The sequence below is a fragment of the Chamaea fasciata genome, unplaced genomic scaffold (genome assembly GCF_029207755.1).
Source record: "Chamaea fasciata isolate MVZ Bird 193981 ecotype frontalis unplaced genomic scaffold, bChaFas1.0.hap1 SCAF_1, whole genome shotgun sequence".
NCBI lineage: Eukaryota > Metazoa > Chordata > Aves > Passeriformes > Sylviidae > Chamaea > Chamaea fasciata.
This window is the reverse complement of record NW_027094086.1, coordinates 102,965,327-102,983,710: the sequence shown is the minus strand read 5'-3', so window position 1 is coordinate 102,983,710 and position 18,384 is coordinate 102,965,327. Positions and strand designations below refer to the sequence as shown.

The 18,384-nt window shown below is 34.6% G+C and overlaps 1 protein-coding gene across 1 annotated transcript in view; it reads right to left on the bottom strand.

Moving 5' to 3' along the window:
- Positions 1 to 18,384, bottom strand: part of CNTNAP2 (contactin associated protein 2) — a 765,857-nt gene that overhangs the window by 573,649 nt on the left and 173,824 nt on the right. The window contains exon 5 of the mRNA XM_066189178.1: positions 8,151 to 8,298. Within this exon, the coding sequence (XP_066045275.1) occupies positions 8,151 to 8,298 (148 nt within the window). The remainder of the gene's footprint in view (positions 1 to 8,150; positions 8,299 to 18,384) is intronic.

Sequence of the window (18,384 nt, the reverse complement as noted above, 5' to 3'; positions counted from 1 at the left end):
AAAAAAATATTCAAGTGTAACGAAAAACTCCGTAGGAATACTACTGAACAAGCTGGTGAATCATGTATTCCTACAAAATATACTTGTTTTTCTCTGACTGATTATCACGGTTTAACCCCAGCCAGTAACCAAGCCCCACACAGCCACTCACTCACTCCCTCACCAGCAGGATTGAAGAAAACAGTGCCAGAGTAAAACATAAAAAACTCATGGGTTGAGGTAAAGATATTTTAATAAGGAAAGCAAAAGCCACACACACAAGCAGAACAAAACAAAAAATTCAATCACCACTTCCCATGGGCAGGTATGTGTTCAGCCATCTTCAGCAGAGCAGGGCTCCATAACGTGTGATGGTTACTTGGGAAGACAAACACCACCACCTCAAACATCACCCTCTTTTTCTGTCTCCCCACTTTAAAAATTGAACAAGATGCCACATGGTCTGGAATTTCCCTTTAGTCAGTTTGGGTCACCTGTCCTGGCTGTGTCTGCTCCCAGCCTCCCTTGCAACACCAACTTTCACCTCAATGTGGATGTACAAGAAACAGAAAAGGCCTTGGCTCTGTGCAGCAACAACAAAAACATCTTTGTATCATCAACCCTGTGCTCAGCACAAATAGAAAATAGAGCCCCACACTAGCTACTGTGAAGAAAATTAATTCCACCACTGCTGAAACCAGCACACTGATTGTATTTTCACTGCCAGCTAACAAATGAACCTGTAAACAATGTACACGGTTGTTGCACTTCTCAAAGCTGTGGTGCTTAAGAATATCTGCCAGTAGCCTCATCACAATTACAAATAGAAAAAAAGGATTTTTCATTTTTGTTACCGGATGCAAAAAGTTTAGAGAGGAAAAAACTCATATTGCATCAGATTAACAACAGGTGAAGAATAAAACATAAACACTTTTTTACTAAAAATTCCTTTTATGTCAAATCTTTCTAAAACATTTGATTTAGAAAAGAAAAAATTCAAAATTAAACCATAAGGTATTAGGAAATTTTATACTGTTTCAGCCTGAAACTTCTGATTTTAGAGTTTATTTCTTAATGCACTAAAAAAACCCAAACAACAAAAGGCACCTTTTTTAAAATTATTATTTTAAAACTGAAGTGATATCTACTACCAAAAGAGGCCTATGTTTGTCAATGATAACAACTGAAGGTAATAATTGGACTGAAGCCTGTTCTCACTTATTTTCATGCCAAAATGTATGAACATGTATACAGGAACAATCACAACTGCTCTCTCCTGGAGAGGCCATAGAGAAGAAAAATTTGCACTGAGAATACTTATAAAGACAGACGGTATTTTTGGTCTTAAATTACAAAACTAGTTAAATGATGAACATGACCTGAGACTATCTGGCAGATAAAAGGTGTCCATTTTCATGACCTTAAGAAAAAAACAAACCTCTTGTCTGACAATAAGGTAGGAAAAAATACACTAACAAGGAAGCAAACTTACCAACAAAGCACAAATTCAAATAGATCTTTAAAAGTTTGCAAAAAAAAAAAAAAAGTTCACAGCTCTTTTCCCTCACTCTCCATAGTTTAGATATGAGTATTCATCCATGCACCTTTGATGTCAGAAGGAGAATATCAAGCTATGTTTGCCACTGATGAGCTCTGAAGATGAAGGCTAAAAATCAAACACATAGGCCTAAATAGGTATAGAAGTTCCCTGGACAGAAATACTGAAATTTGAGAGAAAAGGGGAAAAACAGTTGTATGCTTAGCAGAACTCTTTGCTGTCCAAACCACTGACACAAGGAAAGCTTTTGTAGCTGTCCTGGGTTGTAGTATAGGATGTGCACAAAGTATTCTATCACCATCTTCATGAACTGTTGAATCCAGTTGGGGCAGTGTTTTCCCAGACTCGCTCCCTCTGGGCCATTATCTTCTGTTAATGGCCCATCAAATGCCTTGCCCATGACTCATAGATAACTCCCTCTGGGAGCTATCTCTGTTTAATGGGCCATCAAGGACCCCCTGCATGACTCATCATCCCATTGTGAGATGCTCCGCCCAGGGGGAGGAAGCAAGCATTCTCACCTGGATAAAATCTGGGGTTTGGGACAGTAAAAGCAGCTCTTACCTACTGGATTCCCAAAGGACCAGAGCTGCTAGACCTTTCTATGGGATCACGGCTTCAGGAAGACCTCCTCATCTAGACTGCTTCCATCATCCTGTTAAGGTTGTATTCTGACTCTGTCAGTGGTCTTTTGTATTATTGCATTTATTTTATTTAATTTTGTTTTACCTTTTTTTTCCTTTCTTCCCATTAAATTGTATTTCTGACCTGAAGTCTCTCACTTGTTTTGCTTTCAAACCACTACAGTAGCTCACAGAAGCCTCTGCTAAATGATTCTTTGAGTTCTGATTTTCCTCCACATTACAATCCCTGTATATTCAAGGAACTGTCACTTACAGCAAGTTAGTAAAATTTCTAGCAATATTGTATAATTTCACAGAATGAAAATTTCAAAATTATTCTTCCTTTATGACAGTTGATATTTTTATGAAGTTTCATCGCTTAGATGGATGGAAAAGTCTGATCAGAATACTTAGTGGCACATTTATTGCAAGTAATAAAATATCATAAAAATAGCTAGGAAATTTTGTAGCAGAATTTCTCAGAGAGCGAGGGCATGATTTATATTTGGATTGAGGTTTGAGCTACCCCAGCCCCAAATTCAGGCCTGTAAAGCCTGTGGTGCAGTTAAAAATTAGGTTAAGTTGTGAACATGGGACAATGGGTCTTCTAGTTATTAATAGGTATAGTTGTAGTGTGAACATTTTAGACACCCTAAGAATAAGATAAACAATGTTTGTTTGCGTTTTTCCTTATGTTGTGTACCAATGAGAAAATATTTGTAACTGTAAACTATTTTGAAGTGTATACAAGCTGCCATTTTAGACAGAATAAAGGGAGAACCTGTGTTAAGCGTATTGGTTTGGATCTGTGTTGCTGCAGTCCAGTTCCCTGTATTTTAAGGGGTTCCCTGCTTCAAAGTTTTATGGAGATTGCTGTACTACATAGGTGCCTTCACCATTTAGGCATATATTCACACACGTACCAAAAGTGTAAGAGAAGAAATATGTAAGCGTACATTTATTAACACATGTTATTTATTTTATTTATCACAGGGTATTTCAATAGGAATCATGACACTTCAAGGGACTTTGGATCATCCTTTTTTTTTTTAATGTTATATGCTGGTGAAACAAAATATCCAGGGTACACCTTTGAACCTGTACAAGTGAAAATTGATAAAATTCAACAAACGGGAAAAAAAACAGGTTTCTCATCTACCTTAAACAGTAGTTTTGTTATTTGGACACAACAGATTATTCCAGACAATACAGAGGTTTCTCTTTCAAGTGTGTATGGCAACCATGGGAGACAGCTAGTGGGACATGGATAGTTAGTGCCTATAACATGAAACCCAGCTGAGCAGATTTCAAACAAGTTAATTTCCTAGCAGCTAAGTAGAGCTAAATGCAGAATTAACTGTCAAAGGAAACAGTGTTTTAACTCAAAGTCACCGCAGGCAAACAAGATTAACTACAACAACCAAAAGATCTGTTCAGCCCACAGGTTTTACCACTTCAGTACTTCCTAATCAGTTCTTCCAAATATTCATTTGGCTCACCCCTTAAGAGCACCTCCAAATCTTACTTTAGTTCTTGTAACATGATTCCATGACCAAAATTTTGTTCACTTTACTACTTGTAGAGTAAATGCTCACCATAAAAATATTAATTATTTCATGAATAACCACAGGACTGTGGTTACTATTTTTCCTTCTTTTCCCTCCCGCTCTGAAAAACCCCCCAAACAAACAGTCATCTATAAGAAAACTGAAACAGTAACATTTGACATAGCAGTGCATGTAGTAGAGCTAATATTTGAAAAAGAACAGATTTGCAAATACAGGTCATGTGACATTTTTTCAGTCCCATTGCTTCCTAAGTATCAGCAAACAGAGCTGGTCAGTGAATGTTAACAGCTTGGATTGCAGCCATTTATGGAGCTTTATAATTGTACCTGCCACCTATTTGCCTTGAGTATACTGAATATTTGCATGGTTTTCTGACATCTCCAGGTGTTGTTTGGTTTTTTTTTTCCCAAGTATATCCTACAACTCAGAAGTGAGTCATCTGGAATTTGAAAGTTCTTACCATCAGATGTGAAATTATATCAAAGAGATACAAATGTACTGTTTAGATCCAGAAAATCAGAACAGCCATACAAAAACTCCTCTGTGAATAAAGGTGTCATGAGTGTTTTCCACTCATAGGACATCATGACCCAGAAGCCCTCATACAGTTACCCAGAAAAGTGTAGCCAAAGCCTATGCAATAATATGCTTATTGCCCCTTTTTTGTAGGCATTCATCTTCTAAAGGATGGAGATTAAGGGAACAATTCATATGGCAATGATCCTGCAGGAGCTTATTATGATCTTCATGAATCAGTAGTAAAAGTACTATATTGTAGTTTTCATGGCCTCCAGATGCCATGCCTTTTTGCTGCTCGTCTCAAAAATTCATAAAAGTGAACATGATGGAAGATCCATGTCATGTGCCATTGCTCTCTACCTCCAAAGGAGCAGGAATAAAATCTGTCCATCAGTTTTCATTTAACTTATTTCAGTGGCTATTTTGACTTTGGCTATATTACTTTCTTCTTTGTGACTTGCTTTTAGATATATGGTGTTACTTCAAGTGTAAAGACTCTTTTCCCCTCTATGGTTTATGAAATTCATAATTTTAAAATAAAAGTTAAAATTCCCATTGACTAAAACATGTATTTTTGTTATATAATAGTCTATTTGCTGTAATTTTCAAACTTATTTTTCTCCATTAATTTAATTATAAAGCAAGTTCTTTACCCAATTTTAATACCTTTTTTTTTTTAAAAAAAAAAAAAAAGCTATAGTTTTCCATTATAGAAAAGGAAACAAAACAAATTTCATTCTGAACCTTGTTGTAAGGCCCTAATTCTTTTTCAGTGACTTCTGTGGGCTCTTCTATTAGAAGCAAGCCCACAGATGTCATCTACATAAAATACAGACATGAAATTTGAAAGACAGAACAGATTTTAAATTTTAAGCAAACCAAAACTAAAAAAAGAAGATTTAGTAATATTATTAACTCCGTCAGGGTACAGATGTGAGCTCTAACTGCTCTCTGGAAAGCACACCTCTTTGTGAAGTTGGGCAAGGGAGGACATGGATTTCACCCCTTGTACAAAAAAGTTAAATGTGTATCTTATATGCAAACAAAATAGAAATCAGAAATATGGCCATTAGTGACCTGATGCTTGAATAAGCAGTTCAGTATGAGGAAGCATTTTTCTTAAATGTCTGAGGCTAATGACCAGGTTGCAGCAATGTGCAAGGAAAAGGTTTTTACAGTTACTGTGCATGACTTCCCAATTAAACCTTGTGTGCAACATGAGAAAACCTGATTTTTGTATCTGAAGATATCTAAATAAAAAAAATGCATTAATTTATTAACTAAAAGAAAAATTAAAATGGTGATATATCGGGCAGACTTTTATTTAGGTAATAGTTCCAAAAATTGGGGCAGATTTGACTGGAAGCTTGTCTTTTAATCAGCCTTTTAAAATTAGTGATTATCTAAATGGTTAGTTTCTTAAATGACAGCAGGATTAATCTGCAAATCACACTGGTTAATGGCAGTGCTTATATTTATATGCAAATATATGCACTTCTAATCATAAGGTTAAAAACTTGGCCTCTGCCAAAGGACACATCTAAATGGAAAGGTGCAGCATTTACACCTGGGTCCAAATAATTCATTTGAAGACAAGATGGGAATTTGTAAACAGTACTCCCTGGTTACAGCTTCCATACCAAAGGGCTACCTTCCTCTCTCTTTACACAGTGATATTTTAGTTTTGTTCTCAGCTGCTCTGCTGCTCTCTACTGATACCATTTTGGGAGCTGCCCAATTCCTGCATGTAAAAACCACACTGCATTGTAACAGAATTGTTGAAAGAAAAATCCCTTTACACATAAAACCAGAATATAATAATTTTTTTCTTACATTAACAAAAAAAAAATCTCTAGTGATTAACTGAAAGAATTTCTAATTCAAACGGACTGGTAATACTTCCTCAGTAAAATTATGGAATTATATTGGGCCACCTTAGTTCTTCTGTGAAGAGACATTTTATCAGTATTTTTATGGTTCCATACATTGTGTCCTTGGCAGAGACTTTTTACTCTCCTCCAAAAGTTCAGCAAGCAAGCAATTTCCATCAAACAACTAAAATAATTGTCAGCAAGCTGTGTTTTACTTTTTCTTACATTTACTATAAGCCTCTAAAATTATCTTGTTTTGTACCTACAGCATTTTGTCTATTCATTTCATCAAAATGTACCATTTTTATGTGTAAATACTGCAGCAAATATCACAGCAAATATTATGGGGTTTCTTGTTTGATTCTGCTATATTTTATTCTGTGAAAGAGTGTTTTATTTGACAGTAAACTAGATGTTGGTTTCTTCTATCAAATTCCTGAATTTGTATTTGATGTACAAGCAAGGAGATATACTCAGAAGCAAGTATTTATTATGTTGGAAAATTAGCCATGCTGTAATGTTTGGTATAATTAAAACAGCATGTAAAACATTTTAGTGGTATGATGGTAAACACTTGCTTATTGAGACCTATGTACTGAATAATCAGAGTTGTACCTAGAACTTCAGAAGCTCAAATCCCTTTGAGTAAGAACTAACTACAGTGTAACATACAATTTCTCAGGCAACAGATATCACAGAAACATAGAACAATTTGGGTTGGAAGGCCATTTAGTTTGGCCGTTAAAGGCCATTTGGTTCAATCCCTCTGCAATAATCAGAGACGTCTTCAGCTAGGTCAGTTTCTTCAGAGCTCCAATCAGCCTGAGTTTGAATGTTTCCAGGGATGGAGCATCCACCACCTCCCTGGGTAAATTGTTACAGTGTTCTAACTCCCTCATTTTAATAAATGTCTTCCTTATATCTAATATCAATTGACTCCCTTTAAGTTTAAAACCATTGCGTTTTGTCTTATTGCAACAGGTCCCGCTCTTGCATTTTTGCAATATTTCTAACAACTAGGTGTACCCCCAGTACAGCAGCACCAATACCACAGCAAGTTTGATTTGATTTCTCAGCTAAGTTCATGCAGCTGTTGGGAAATTCTCTTTGATTAAATTTAATTTTTAAAACCTTCATTGTATGGAAATAAGCAAAATAACATCAAAACTCTATTCTTCATGGTTCTATTGGTGTTGAATTAAAGAGTCTTTTGACTATCTAATGAAATCAAAAAAATAACTGAAATCACAGCTTCTTTTCCTAGTCAGAATGGCAAAGGGCTCCAATAGGTCTTATGTCACCCAGTGAAGTCAATGATGAGTCTTCCTCACTTTATCCTAAAGTCTGGTTATTAAAAGACAAATTTAAAATAACATCTTCCAGTTAAAATACCAACAAATCCAGGATACTGCCTAAAAGGTACATAGAGATAGGATATCATAAACTCAGTTTTGCAGGTTTGCAGACTTAAGCACTGGCTGGGTTGAACCGAAGGAAGGGCATTAGAAACTAATTTCTTAAAGCATTATCAGTTCTGCTTTTATCTATAGAAGTACTTGTTCCATTGCTCACCTGGATTTCAGAAGAAATTCAAATACTCAACAAAATATCTCAGAAAACATGTTGGCTATTCAGACAATCTGAACTATTCTGATAGAATTCTTATTTATTTGTTTAATTTTATCTCTTGTACCAGACAATAAATTATGTCATGTTTCCATTTTATCTCTCAAGACCAAGCATGGCATGGCAAGTTTATACAATAGCCAAAGCCTTCTACAACAGAAACTATGAAGATGAAAAGGAGCAAATTCAAAGTACTATTGTGAATCCCAATGTGACATCTTCCAGAGAAGAACAAACTATCAACTCAGAATTAAAGTTCCAACAAATATTTCATGGAGCCCCGAGTGACACAACTAGCAATTCTGGAACTAAGCTAAGAGTCTTTGATATCTGGATTTAATCCAAATTTCAAAGTGAGGTTTTATTTAGGGGAGAAAAAAAGAAGGATCATCATGGAAAAACTTACAGTAGGAGCAACCGTAGACTTCAATTCTTAACCCAATTTGTCCCTCTCCATTCCAATCCAAAGGAACTATCCTTACGTAACGAGCAATAACTGGATGTTGTAAATCATGCCGGACCACACTGTCAGAGTTTGCATTTCCAGGAAATGCCTAAGGGAAAGAAGAAGAAAAAATATAAATTCTAGTGCCTGTATGGTTGGCATCTGAAGAAATACATATAAGATCCTATAATAAGTATCAATAGTGGAACAAAAAACCAAAGAATAAGGACTACTATTGCAAACTATAGTCATCAAAATATTAAAAGAGGTAAAATTTAAGTTGGTCTTTTGCTTACAGTTATAGGAACAGCTAATTACATGCTCAGATTCTACTTTTGCAAGAAATATATCTTAGAAGAGTAATTATTTTGTACCATGCATAGTCGACCCGCGTGGTTAGATGTAAGGAAGATGCACTGGAGTCCTTCCTTGGTAGACTCACAAAATTATAACATGTAAACAGTTACATTCACCTTCATTTTTTTGTTCTGCAGCTATTGATGTGCTAAATGATGATGATGGCACTCGTCACTTCATAGATAAGTTAGTGAGAGACATTAATTAGTGTCTTTGAAGTACTCATATATTTGAGTGGTACAAGGAAGTGAACAGTTCTCTCTTCTGAGCTGAAGAGAAGACAAAGGAAATCATACACTGAACAACAACAAAAACTCCTGCTGAGCACCTGCCTGTTTTCTTAATCTTGTTCTATGAATCATAGAACTTCATGGAGGGAATAAACATTTTTATTCCTTTAAAAATGTATATTTTACTGAGCAAGCAATGTAATGCTCCATATTTCAAGTGCAAATTCCATTTGGAAATGTTTTAATTTTATGATGCTCAGTATAATCTTATCAAAACCCTACTGAATGTAGAGGGTTTGGCTGTTGTTTTGGTTCAGCCTTTTTTTTTTTCCCTTTTTTTTTTTTTTTTTTCTTTTAATTTGCCAGAAGTGTTATGGTCAAAGGAAACTGTCTATAGGAAGACATGATATTTTCTACATAATTTAATTAAATTATTTATGGTAAAGATTCTCAAAATCAAAAGCATTTTCTGTAGCTCTCCAAACTTTGTACCCTGACTTGCGCTTTACCAGTTCTTTGTCAGAAAGAGAGCTGATCCCAGCAGGCACTTGGCATTTCAAGGGTTCCTATTGCTATATGAATCAGTAACCTCTGTTAAATGCATAAACACAGTGAACAGAGAATAAAGCAGTCTCAGATTAATAAAACACATTCCATTTAGTCTCCAGCAGAACAGTATCTTTTAAACACAGACTTCATTTAAATAAATGGGGAACAGTAATACACGCTTTGTGGATAATTCAAATACCAGGCCAAAATCTATTATTGTAAGACTGAAAAATCAATTTACAGGACCTTGAAAATTATGCACAATTGTTGAAAAATCTCCTTTTCTGGCCAATAGGATTTAAAAGTATAATTTAGACCCACATCTCTAGTAGGAGATTTTTTTAAAACAGGGAGAGAATCTCTGGCTAAAAAAATAAATAAAATATAGAATTTTACAATAAGAAACCTCCTTGCAAACCTATTTTTTTCAGAAAAAAATGTAAATACATATATAAATTAAACAAGTTTTTCAGATTATTAATTTCATTTAGTCACTTAAATATTGTTGCCAGATAGCATGCTTTTTCTTTAACCCAAGCTGGGAAAACGATCAAAATGGCTCACTTATCTGTAAAACTCTGTCTCATGAGCCCAACTCCAAAATTATCTGTTCTATAAACCATTTCTCTTCTTGTATTGGATACTCACTTCTGTAAGCTGCTTCACATTTCAGCTCACATTGCAATAAAAACACTGGGAATGTTATTAGCTACAACCACTTTTCTCAAAGGTAGTGCTCCACAGGACAGCAACAGAATAAGAATGAAAAAAGATAAGAAAACAAGTCCTCAAATTCTTTCTAAACAGTGCTTTTGAGAATACATTGAATGAAGCTTTCAAACACATACACCAAGATTTTTTTCACTCAGTTAGAAACTCTGTTTAGTTTCAAGTAATTTTCAAAATTTAACAGGGCATGTGTATATGACAGATAACATATTTTAGGCCAACTAATGAAGTTTAAAATTTATTAAGTTAATAAATAGCCAATCATTCAGCTGGATTTGCAGCAAAAACTGTGTGATTTTGAAATTTCACTTTGGCTTTACCAATATGCTTCATTCACCCCACTGTACATGGGGACAGTGGAGAGGCATTCAGTATAATTCTCTTTGCATAGCTAAAGGAACTGGTGAAAAGTGAAGGTAAGGGTTTGGCAAATTTGGAAGCAAAGCCATGGAAAGTTAAGATCAGACTCAATTTTTTATCCTGTACTTAAAAAAACCCTACATTCTAATCAAGAATTAAAAATGGTAGAGCTAAATTAGAAGTTCATATAAGTATTGTAATGAAATAGCACACATCTTAACAATAGTGTGTAAGTAAAACTGGCCAAAATGGTTTTGATTTCCTGTAATAAGACAGTTTGCAACAGTTTTACAGTACTCCTAGGGACAAAGCAAAAACATTACAAAATCTCCTTTTTGGAAAATGCTTTTTACAACAAAGGATTAAAAAGAAGTTCTCAGCATTAAGGAATTTATCTCTGAAATAAGGAGCCACAGAAATGCCTGAAATGTTATCAAATGAACAAAAGAGGAAGCTTTCATACTTTAACCAAAGCGTAAAATAATGGAAGGATGGTGGTCAGATCCCCAACCAAATAAACAAAAAATGTTTGCTATCTCTTGGCTCTCTGTGAAGCAGAGAAAAAACCCCTGTACTTCACTGAAAAACATCATCACATATATACCAGAAAATCTAAGTTAATTAAGGTGAAAATTAATTCTTCACCTCACTTAATTCAGGTGAAGAATTCTCCATCCAAATTAATGATCTGTTCAGAGACAAGTACTAAGATTGCTTCAGTGTAAGCTCTTTCTAGGAGGATGTAAAAATAGGGCAATGCATGGAAGAGTATGACATTTCTTTTCCTGTATGAGGAAATACCAAATTTTTTTTAATAACTTTCTTTAATTACTAGTACTTTTTTTTCACCACTTTGATTTTATACTCACGGTTATACTCTTGATAGTTACCTTTTGCCTTTTAATCAAAGGAAGAAATAATTTATGTCCATAAATTTCTGAAAAAGAAAAGTCTATGCTTCTAGCTTAATTTTGACACTGCAATAGGAAAAGAAATACAGAGTCTGTGTTCCATGGTACTATTACTCTATAAACTGCAGACATAAGAAACAGAAATTCCATTATAAAATATGTAAACATCCACAGGCAGGCAGAATATGTCTTCAGGACATATAACTGTTTTGGTTTTTTTTTTTTGGGACTCCAAGGTGAGCTAAGCATGAAGCTAACTAAACCTTGAACTTTTATTTTATAGAAAACCCCCCAATTTCCAAACAAAATAATTTTTCAAAAACTAGAAAGATTACAAAAGTGAGATGTTGGAAGTTTTGGTTATGGCTGCCAGCCCTCTGACTGCACAGGAAAGAAAATCTGGAAACTGTTTTTCACTTGTGTTTTCAGGAATCCCCACCATCAATGAGGAGAGCAGGGCTGGCTGGGTGCTGGAAGCTCTCAACCAGCAGTGCAGTGGAATGATGTTTGGCATTGCAGGCCACTTCAAAACCAGGGGCCCTGGAAAAATTCACATCACAAACTGGTTCTGCACAAGTTGACTGAAATCCACAGGAGATTTCAGAGAAGACAAGATGTTTCAAAGATTTCCTTCTTTACCACATGGACATTTAAGAAAAAAAGACAAAACCTGAACTTCATCAATTCCTCTTTCCTGGTGAAATATTTCTTTGCTCAATACCTATGAAAACCCAGCCCAACTGTGTCATACAAACTCAATCAGCAAGAATAAGAGGATTGAGTAAAGGAGAATGTAAGAGATTAACTTCAAGAAGAAGGGAGGGAAAAAGATATAAAAGAAATATGGTAGGAAAACAGGTTGCAGAAGGAAAGAATAACAGCAAATAGAGAGAAAAAAAAATAATGCATCAGAAAGAAACACCTAGGTTATGTCCATTTTAGCTCAGTTTTGACAGGTTGCTGCATTTCATGTGTACTGTGGGAGTAAAATAAAGTGATAGGAAGCAGTAATCTTTACTTGAAGAAATATTTCATTTTCTCCATTGAACAGCACAATCAGTAACACTACAATTTGCATACTCTTCTCTTTCCCTGAAAACAAACATCACCAAAGCAAAACAAAGCTTCTACAGCATCCTGCCTAATCACCTCACACAGAAATGCATAGGAAATGAATATGAAAAAATGGTACCTGAAAGTAATTAAAAGCTATAACAGGTATTTCCCTTATCACAAATGATTAAATCCTCAAATGATTCACCAGGTGTTGAATCTCATCATTGAGATTTGTGGTTATAAAATGACCAGAACTCCTAAGAGCTCAGGATTAACAAGTGGGGATCAACGAAACACTATAATACTGATGATGGTGAACGCATATGAACTTGATTCTGTTACCAGTGCTAGCAGCAAATCCCAGTTTCAGTAGCTATCCATATACTTCCGTCAGCCACATTTGTCTGTTTAACATAAATGTGTATGTGTGTATATATATGTATATGCACACACACATATGTATTTATATGTATACATACACATTTTTAGAAATATAACCCCTGTGTTATTTGTGCAGTGCTAAAAACATCTGGAAAACTGCTCACATACTCAAAGTAAGGAACATCTAGTTGCAGGCTTTCACGAGAACTGATTACACTTTTTTTTGTTCTGTGCTCAAAACATTTCCTAGCATTTTTTAATCAGATCTATCTTTTTGTTCACCTTACATCCTCATATTCTCTACTGATTCCTAGGAAGTTTACTTTTAACTTCAGATTCTCTCTTTGTATGCTGAAAACATATTCTAACCATGTATTCATCACAATTTAACGAAAAACATAATGGAACTCTCATTACATGCAAAGACTAAAGCCAAAAGCTTATTTTCTGCCTTTTAGCCTTTCACATTTCCAAACAAAACTAAATGATTTAGCAACATAACATTATTGATCTTTATAACATATGCAAACATTTTATAGCCTGATATAGCCTGTTTTACTTAAAAAGAACTCAATCTCCTCTACAGGAATTTGATTTTTTGATATTTTAACAAGAACCTTGAGAAATCTGTAACTTTCAAAAAGTTTTTAAGGAACATTGTCATTTTCTATTCACAGATAACTCATTAAGATTTCAGTTCTGCATAATGTTCCTAGAAAATGTTTTTAAAATTTAAAGACAGAAAATTGAAGAGCAAGTATCTGAGCATAATTTTGGATACCTGAAAGAAAAAATTAAAAATGTGAGCTTCATTACCAAATCTGTGAGTTTTAATGTATTGATGTTTGCAGTTTTTCTCTTAAAAACAGAAACAAATGAAACTCCTATACAAAAGCAAACAAAGACAAACCAAAAATCCCCACATCCTCCCAGCTACTGCTTCCAAAGCATGACTCAGTTGCTGGATGTAGGTGAAACACACTTTTATCTTCTGGCACTACTGTAGGATATTATCTTTGTTTAATTTACTTTGAGTAATGAAGCCTAAAGCCTTAACAAACAAGGAATTACCTATCCATCTTGCTCATATATTCCAAACACAATAATTAATTGCTTTTCTAATACTTCTATGTACAGTTGTTCATCCTTTATTTATGCACAGAAATATTACCAAATTATCTGAATTTTGCTATGGAAACTGACTTCTTTTCAGGACTGGACAGCAACCCTTTGTTGACTTTGTATTATTGGAATATTGGAGTAAGACATCTGACAATGCACATGTGTGCAGACTGGAGGCTTTTGTTTGTTTTTCTTTTGCCCAGAACTCCATTTGGTAACCCTATTCCCCTAACCTTTAGACTCATGAACAAAAGACACAGACGTATAGATACTGTTAAATTTTACTTTTTGGGATATGACAACATCAGAGCATCACAGCAAAGGCACCAACAATGTCACATTTCTCTACATCCTGAAATTAAATACAGTATTCCAGAGATGTGTGAAATATCTCACTGGTAAAGATATTTTTCCCTTTTGGTGAAGACATCAAACATATCATGAAAAATTTCTAAAACAGATATTCAGAAAAATCCTAAAATATTTTCAGGCCTGTATAATGAAGAAGATATTTTAACCTCTATGCTGAACCATATAGGTTTTGTTCCACTTGACAGAAAACAGGAACAATTCTAAAATTCTTTAAAATCTAAGCTATACACAAAGAATATTAAAATATCATTAGGGTTGTAAAGTCAACACTGCTATTAGAAGTTATGTTTCCTGCAAGGTCTTAATGAATTCCTGAATATCATTATGATAATAATTTATTTACATAATTACCTGATATTTATTCCCCAGAGATTCATACAATTCCCAGAGAAAAAATTGTGATTATTCATCCTGATACACTAAACAACTGAAGCTGAAATACCTTGAGGCTTTAGGGCAATTTGTTTTGTTTTTTCATTTTTAACCAGATCTAAATTCAAGAGGAAAAACATGAGCTTGATTTGGAAAATTTTGCCAATGGAATTCTTTCGTAATTTGTTCCTAAGATTTAGTATCCAGCATTTACACTTTGATTTAAATTGAAAAAATACAACTTTTCCACCACTGAATAACATCTCATCTTTTTTGTTAAGATCAATTGATTGCATTATTAGCAAAAGCTTCTTAACACATTTGGTAGTAATCATTATCTTGCTCTTAGTCTTAAATAAACAAAACAGATTTTACCACTTAGACACTGCAGCACCCACTCCAGGAGCAGCTTGGGGTTTGATAATGAGTAAGACTGATTGTTGACTTTAAGACAGCTCCTTTCTTTACATGAGAGAATGAAGTATGTGCAGTGTCCAAGCCTGTTTGTCTTAGGTTGCAATGCAAGATGTAACCAAAAGTTATTACCATCTGTTAAAACCAAGGGAGGCAGTGTTCTTTATCTGTACCATGACCCATCCTCCCTCCAGAGGGGTATCTTCTGTTAATGGGCCACTGAGTGTCACTGCATGACTGATAAAATTACATCATCCCATTGTGAGATGCTCCACCAAGGGGGAGGAGCCAAGCATTCCCCCCTGGATAAAATCTGAGAGTCAGAACACCAGGACAGCCTGTTTCCACTGGATTCCCAGGAGGACTGCAGCCATGATTTAATTGGACTGATATTGGACACCAACAGGGTGTCAGGTTGTATTTTGACTCTGGCAGTAGGAATTTTTGTTTGTTTGGTTGTTTTTTTGTACTACTGCACTTGAATTTAAATTTTCCACATAAAGAACTGTTATTACTATTCCCATATCATTGCCTGAGAGCCCCTTAATTTCAAAATTATAATAATTCAGAGGGAGGGGGTTTACATCTTCAAGGGAGTCTTCTGCATTCCTTAACAGACACCTGTCTTTCCTAACCAAGACATCTGTAGACTGTCAGATGGGAATGGGCCATCTTCCATGAAGGTAACAGATAGGCTGTGCCTTACAGCACAGGTGCTGGATTCTCTTTGTGATAGTTCCCATGTGATGCTAGACAACTAAGTTGCAAAAATATTTCAGTGGCATTTAGTATAGTTTGAGGGAGAAACAAAATTATTAGGTTGTTTTGACTTAATCTTTCACTGTCTCTGTTCCACACATAAAATATTGAGTAAAAATTAAATTATTTTATGGGGTTGTTAAACCAAAATAATTCTTATTAAGCACCTAATCTCAAGTATTCACATGGGTGTCTAAATTAGAAAGCTGAGCCTTTTGTGGTCAGTGAAACACAGTGGGACATAGGAAGTTAAATTAAAATCTTGCCACTCTTCAGTTGCTGCACAGTGAAATAGGAATTTTCCTGTGTACAGTATAATATTTTAATATATACAATATAATATATATTAATAATATAAAATATAATAATATTATATTTAATATATATATACATAATATTATAATATAATATGTTTTGTATTCTACAAAATAAAGAATGTGATCAACATCTTAGTTCCAACAGTTGCCCACTTCATGTTAAATGAAAAACAATACAAAAATCAGTGTGAAATGGTTGTAAAGAGAATAAAACCTGCTTTTCTCTACAGGAGTTGTGAGATTTTATTCATTAATATACAAAAAATTGCTTCTGCTGCATCTTCTGTAGAATGAAAGAGAGACAGGAAGAATGTGTTTCCAAAATACTTAAGTACAATTGCAATCATTACTAAAATAATAACAGCAGCAGTTCTCTGATCACTGGCTGCTGGTCCACAGAGCTCACCTGTAAAACGAGCTCTCATGTTGAGAAGAAAGTCAAATACAGAGGAACTCAGAGTGGTCCTTGGTTTCTTTCCCTCTCCACTACTGATGTATTTAGAAATTTTTGCACATTTTGATGATTTTAAAATAGCTTTTTAGTAATTTTCAGAACAGTGTTTACTCCTTGTGCACCACTCTTGTCTCAAAGCTTCTTGTATCTCTTCTGCACAGCCCCACTACTTTAACTGGGTTACTTGCCACCCAAAGAGTTGAAGCTGTTACCAGAGGGTGAACTTAGGAGAGGAAAGCACAAACTCAGCAGTGTCATTTCACACCCCCTGACTTAGTGCTTCAGATCAAAAAACTAAAGCTCCCCGCAGGAAAAAGTACAAAGGCAAAATCTATTTTAAATGCTGTAGAGAATCATCTATTTTCAGTAAGGACATAGTAACTAAAGAAAGCCTTTAGCTCTTAATTAGGTACATATCAATCTAAACAGCAATCTTTGCTCATAATTGAAAATAATGATTTGTGACTTCAGTTTATAACTATAAATAAAAGTTACTGCACTTGCTGATTTTATAGTCTTTTCTCTTGGGTCATATATAAATCAGGATGGTCAATATTTCAGATAAACTTTTCTCAGTCATGAATAGTTTTCATTCCTATGTTTCATTCACAGAAGAGTCCAGAGATTGCTTTCCAGATCATTGCAATTCTGACTAGACTAGCATGCAAAAAATAACTGTGCATATCATAAACAAAACTTTGCATATCTAAAATAGCCGCAAGGGTACAATTGTAAATCAATCAGCGAGGAATAAATCTGGTTATTCTGTATTAATTGCTTCACGTATAAAGTTAATATTGCATACTGAGATAAACTTTGAACACAAAATTTAAATAATCAGGTGTTTTTCTTGTATACTCTCAGTATCTATTTAATTCTGGGATTTTAGTTAATTGCAAATAGCACTTATATTCTCTATAAGTCAGATAAGCTTCCCAGTAATGGGAAGTAAGACTAGATTAAAAAAAAAAAAAACAACCCAATAAGCTGTTTTAAACATGTTTCAGCTGTCCTTAAATAATATCAAAACATTACAAAATAGATTTAAAATTATAGAAACACAAAAAGTATGCATTTGAAAGATTTTTGAATCTGTTTTGTTTTTGCATGCTTCCAAGTTGCAATGTTCATGAAATAAATGAAATTCACATATAATATTAAGTCACAATTTAGCAAAAAATTACTGAAGAAAAAAAAAAAAGGAAAAATAGGTCTATTGCCATCTAACAACTTACATGTTTCAGTTTCTGGCTGTAGCTACAGTACTCTCTGAATACATCAAGATGAAAGAAAATAAAAGTAACTTATCTAAAATACTTCACATACACTAAAGTTAAGAATTCCAAAGGGTGAGGCAGCTTTCAGTGTCAACTATGATACAAGAAATCATTAATCATTTTCCTTTCCCTTTCTTCTGTTCACCCTAGGCAAAGACCATACTCCAAAAATTATGATCTTCAGTTAAGACCTTCCTGATGAAGGTTCACAAGTTTAGAACCTTCCAGTCAGTGACCCAGGACAAGAGCAAAAAAAAGGGACCAAAATGTAACTGCGTGAAACATCAATGAAAAATGTGTAGATCCTTTTTATAACCCAGTCTTAGGCTAAAAGGGCTTTGGATGCAGAAAATCATAAGCAAAATGACGTGCAAGCAAACACAAAATTCTTGTCTGGGAAAGAATACCTGGAGTAGGATACCTCAGAATAGTCCTTTCAAACTGATCAAAGGAATATTACTAAGAAATCCCCAAAGGCAGAATTACAGTATGTGACAGGCTTCAAACATGCCTGCTTGTCCTTCAACATGCATTC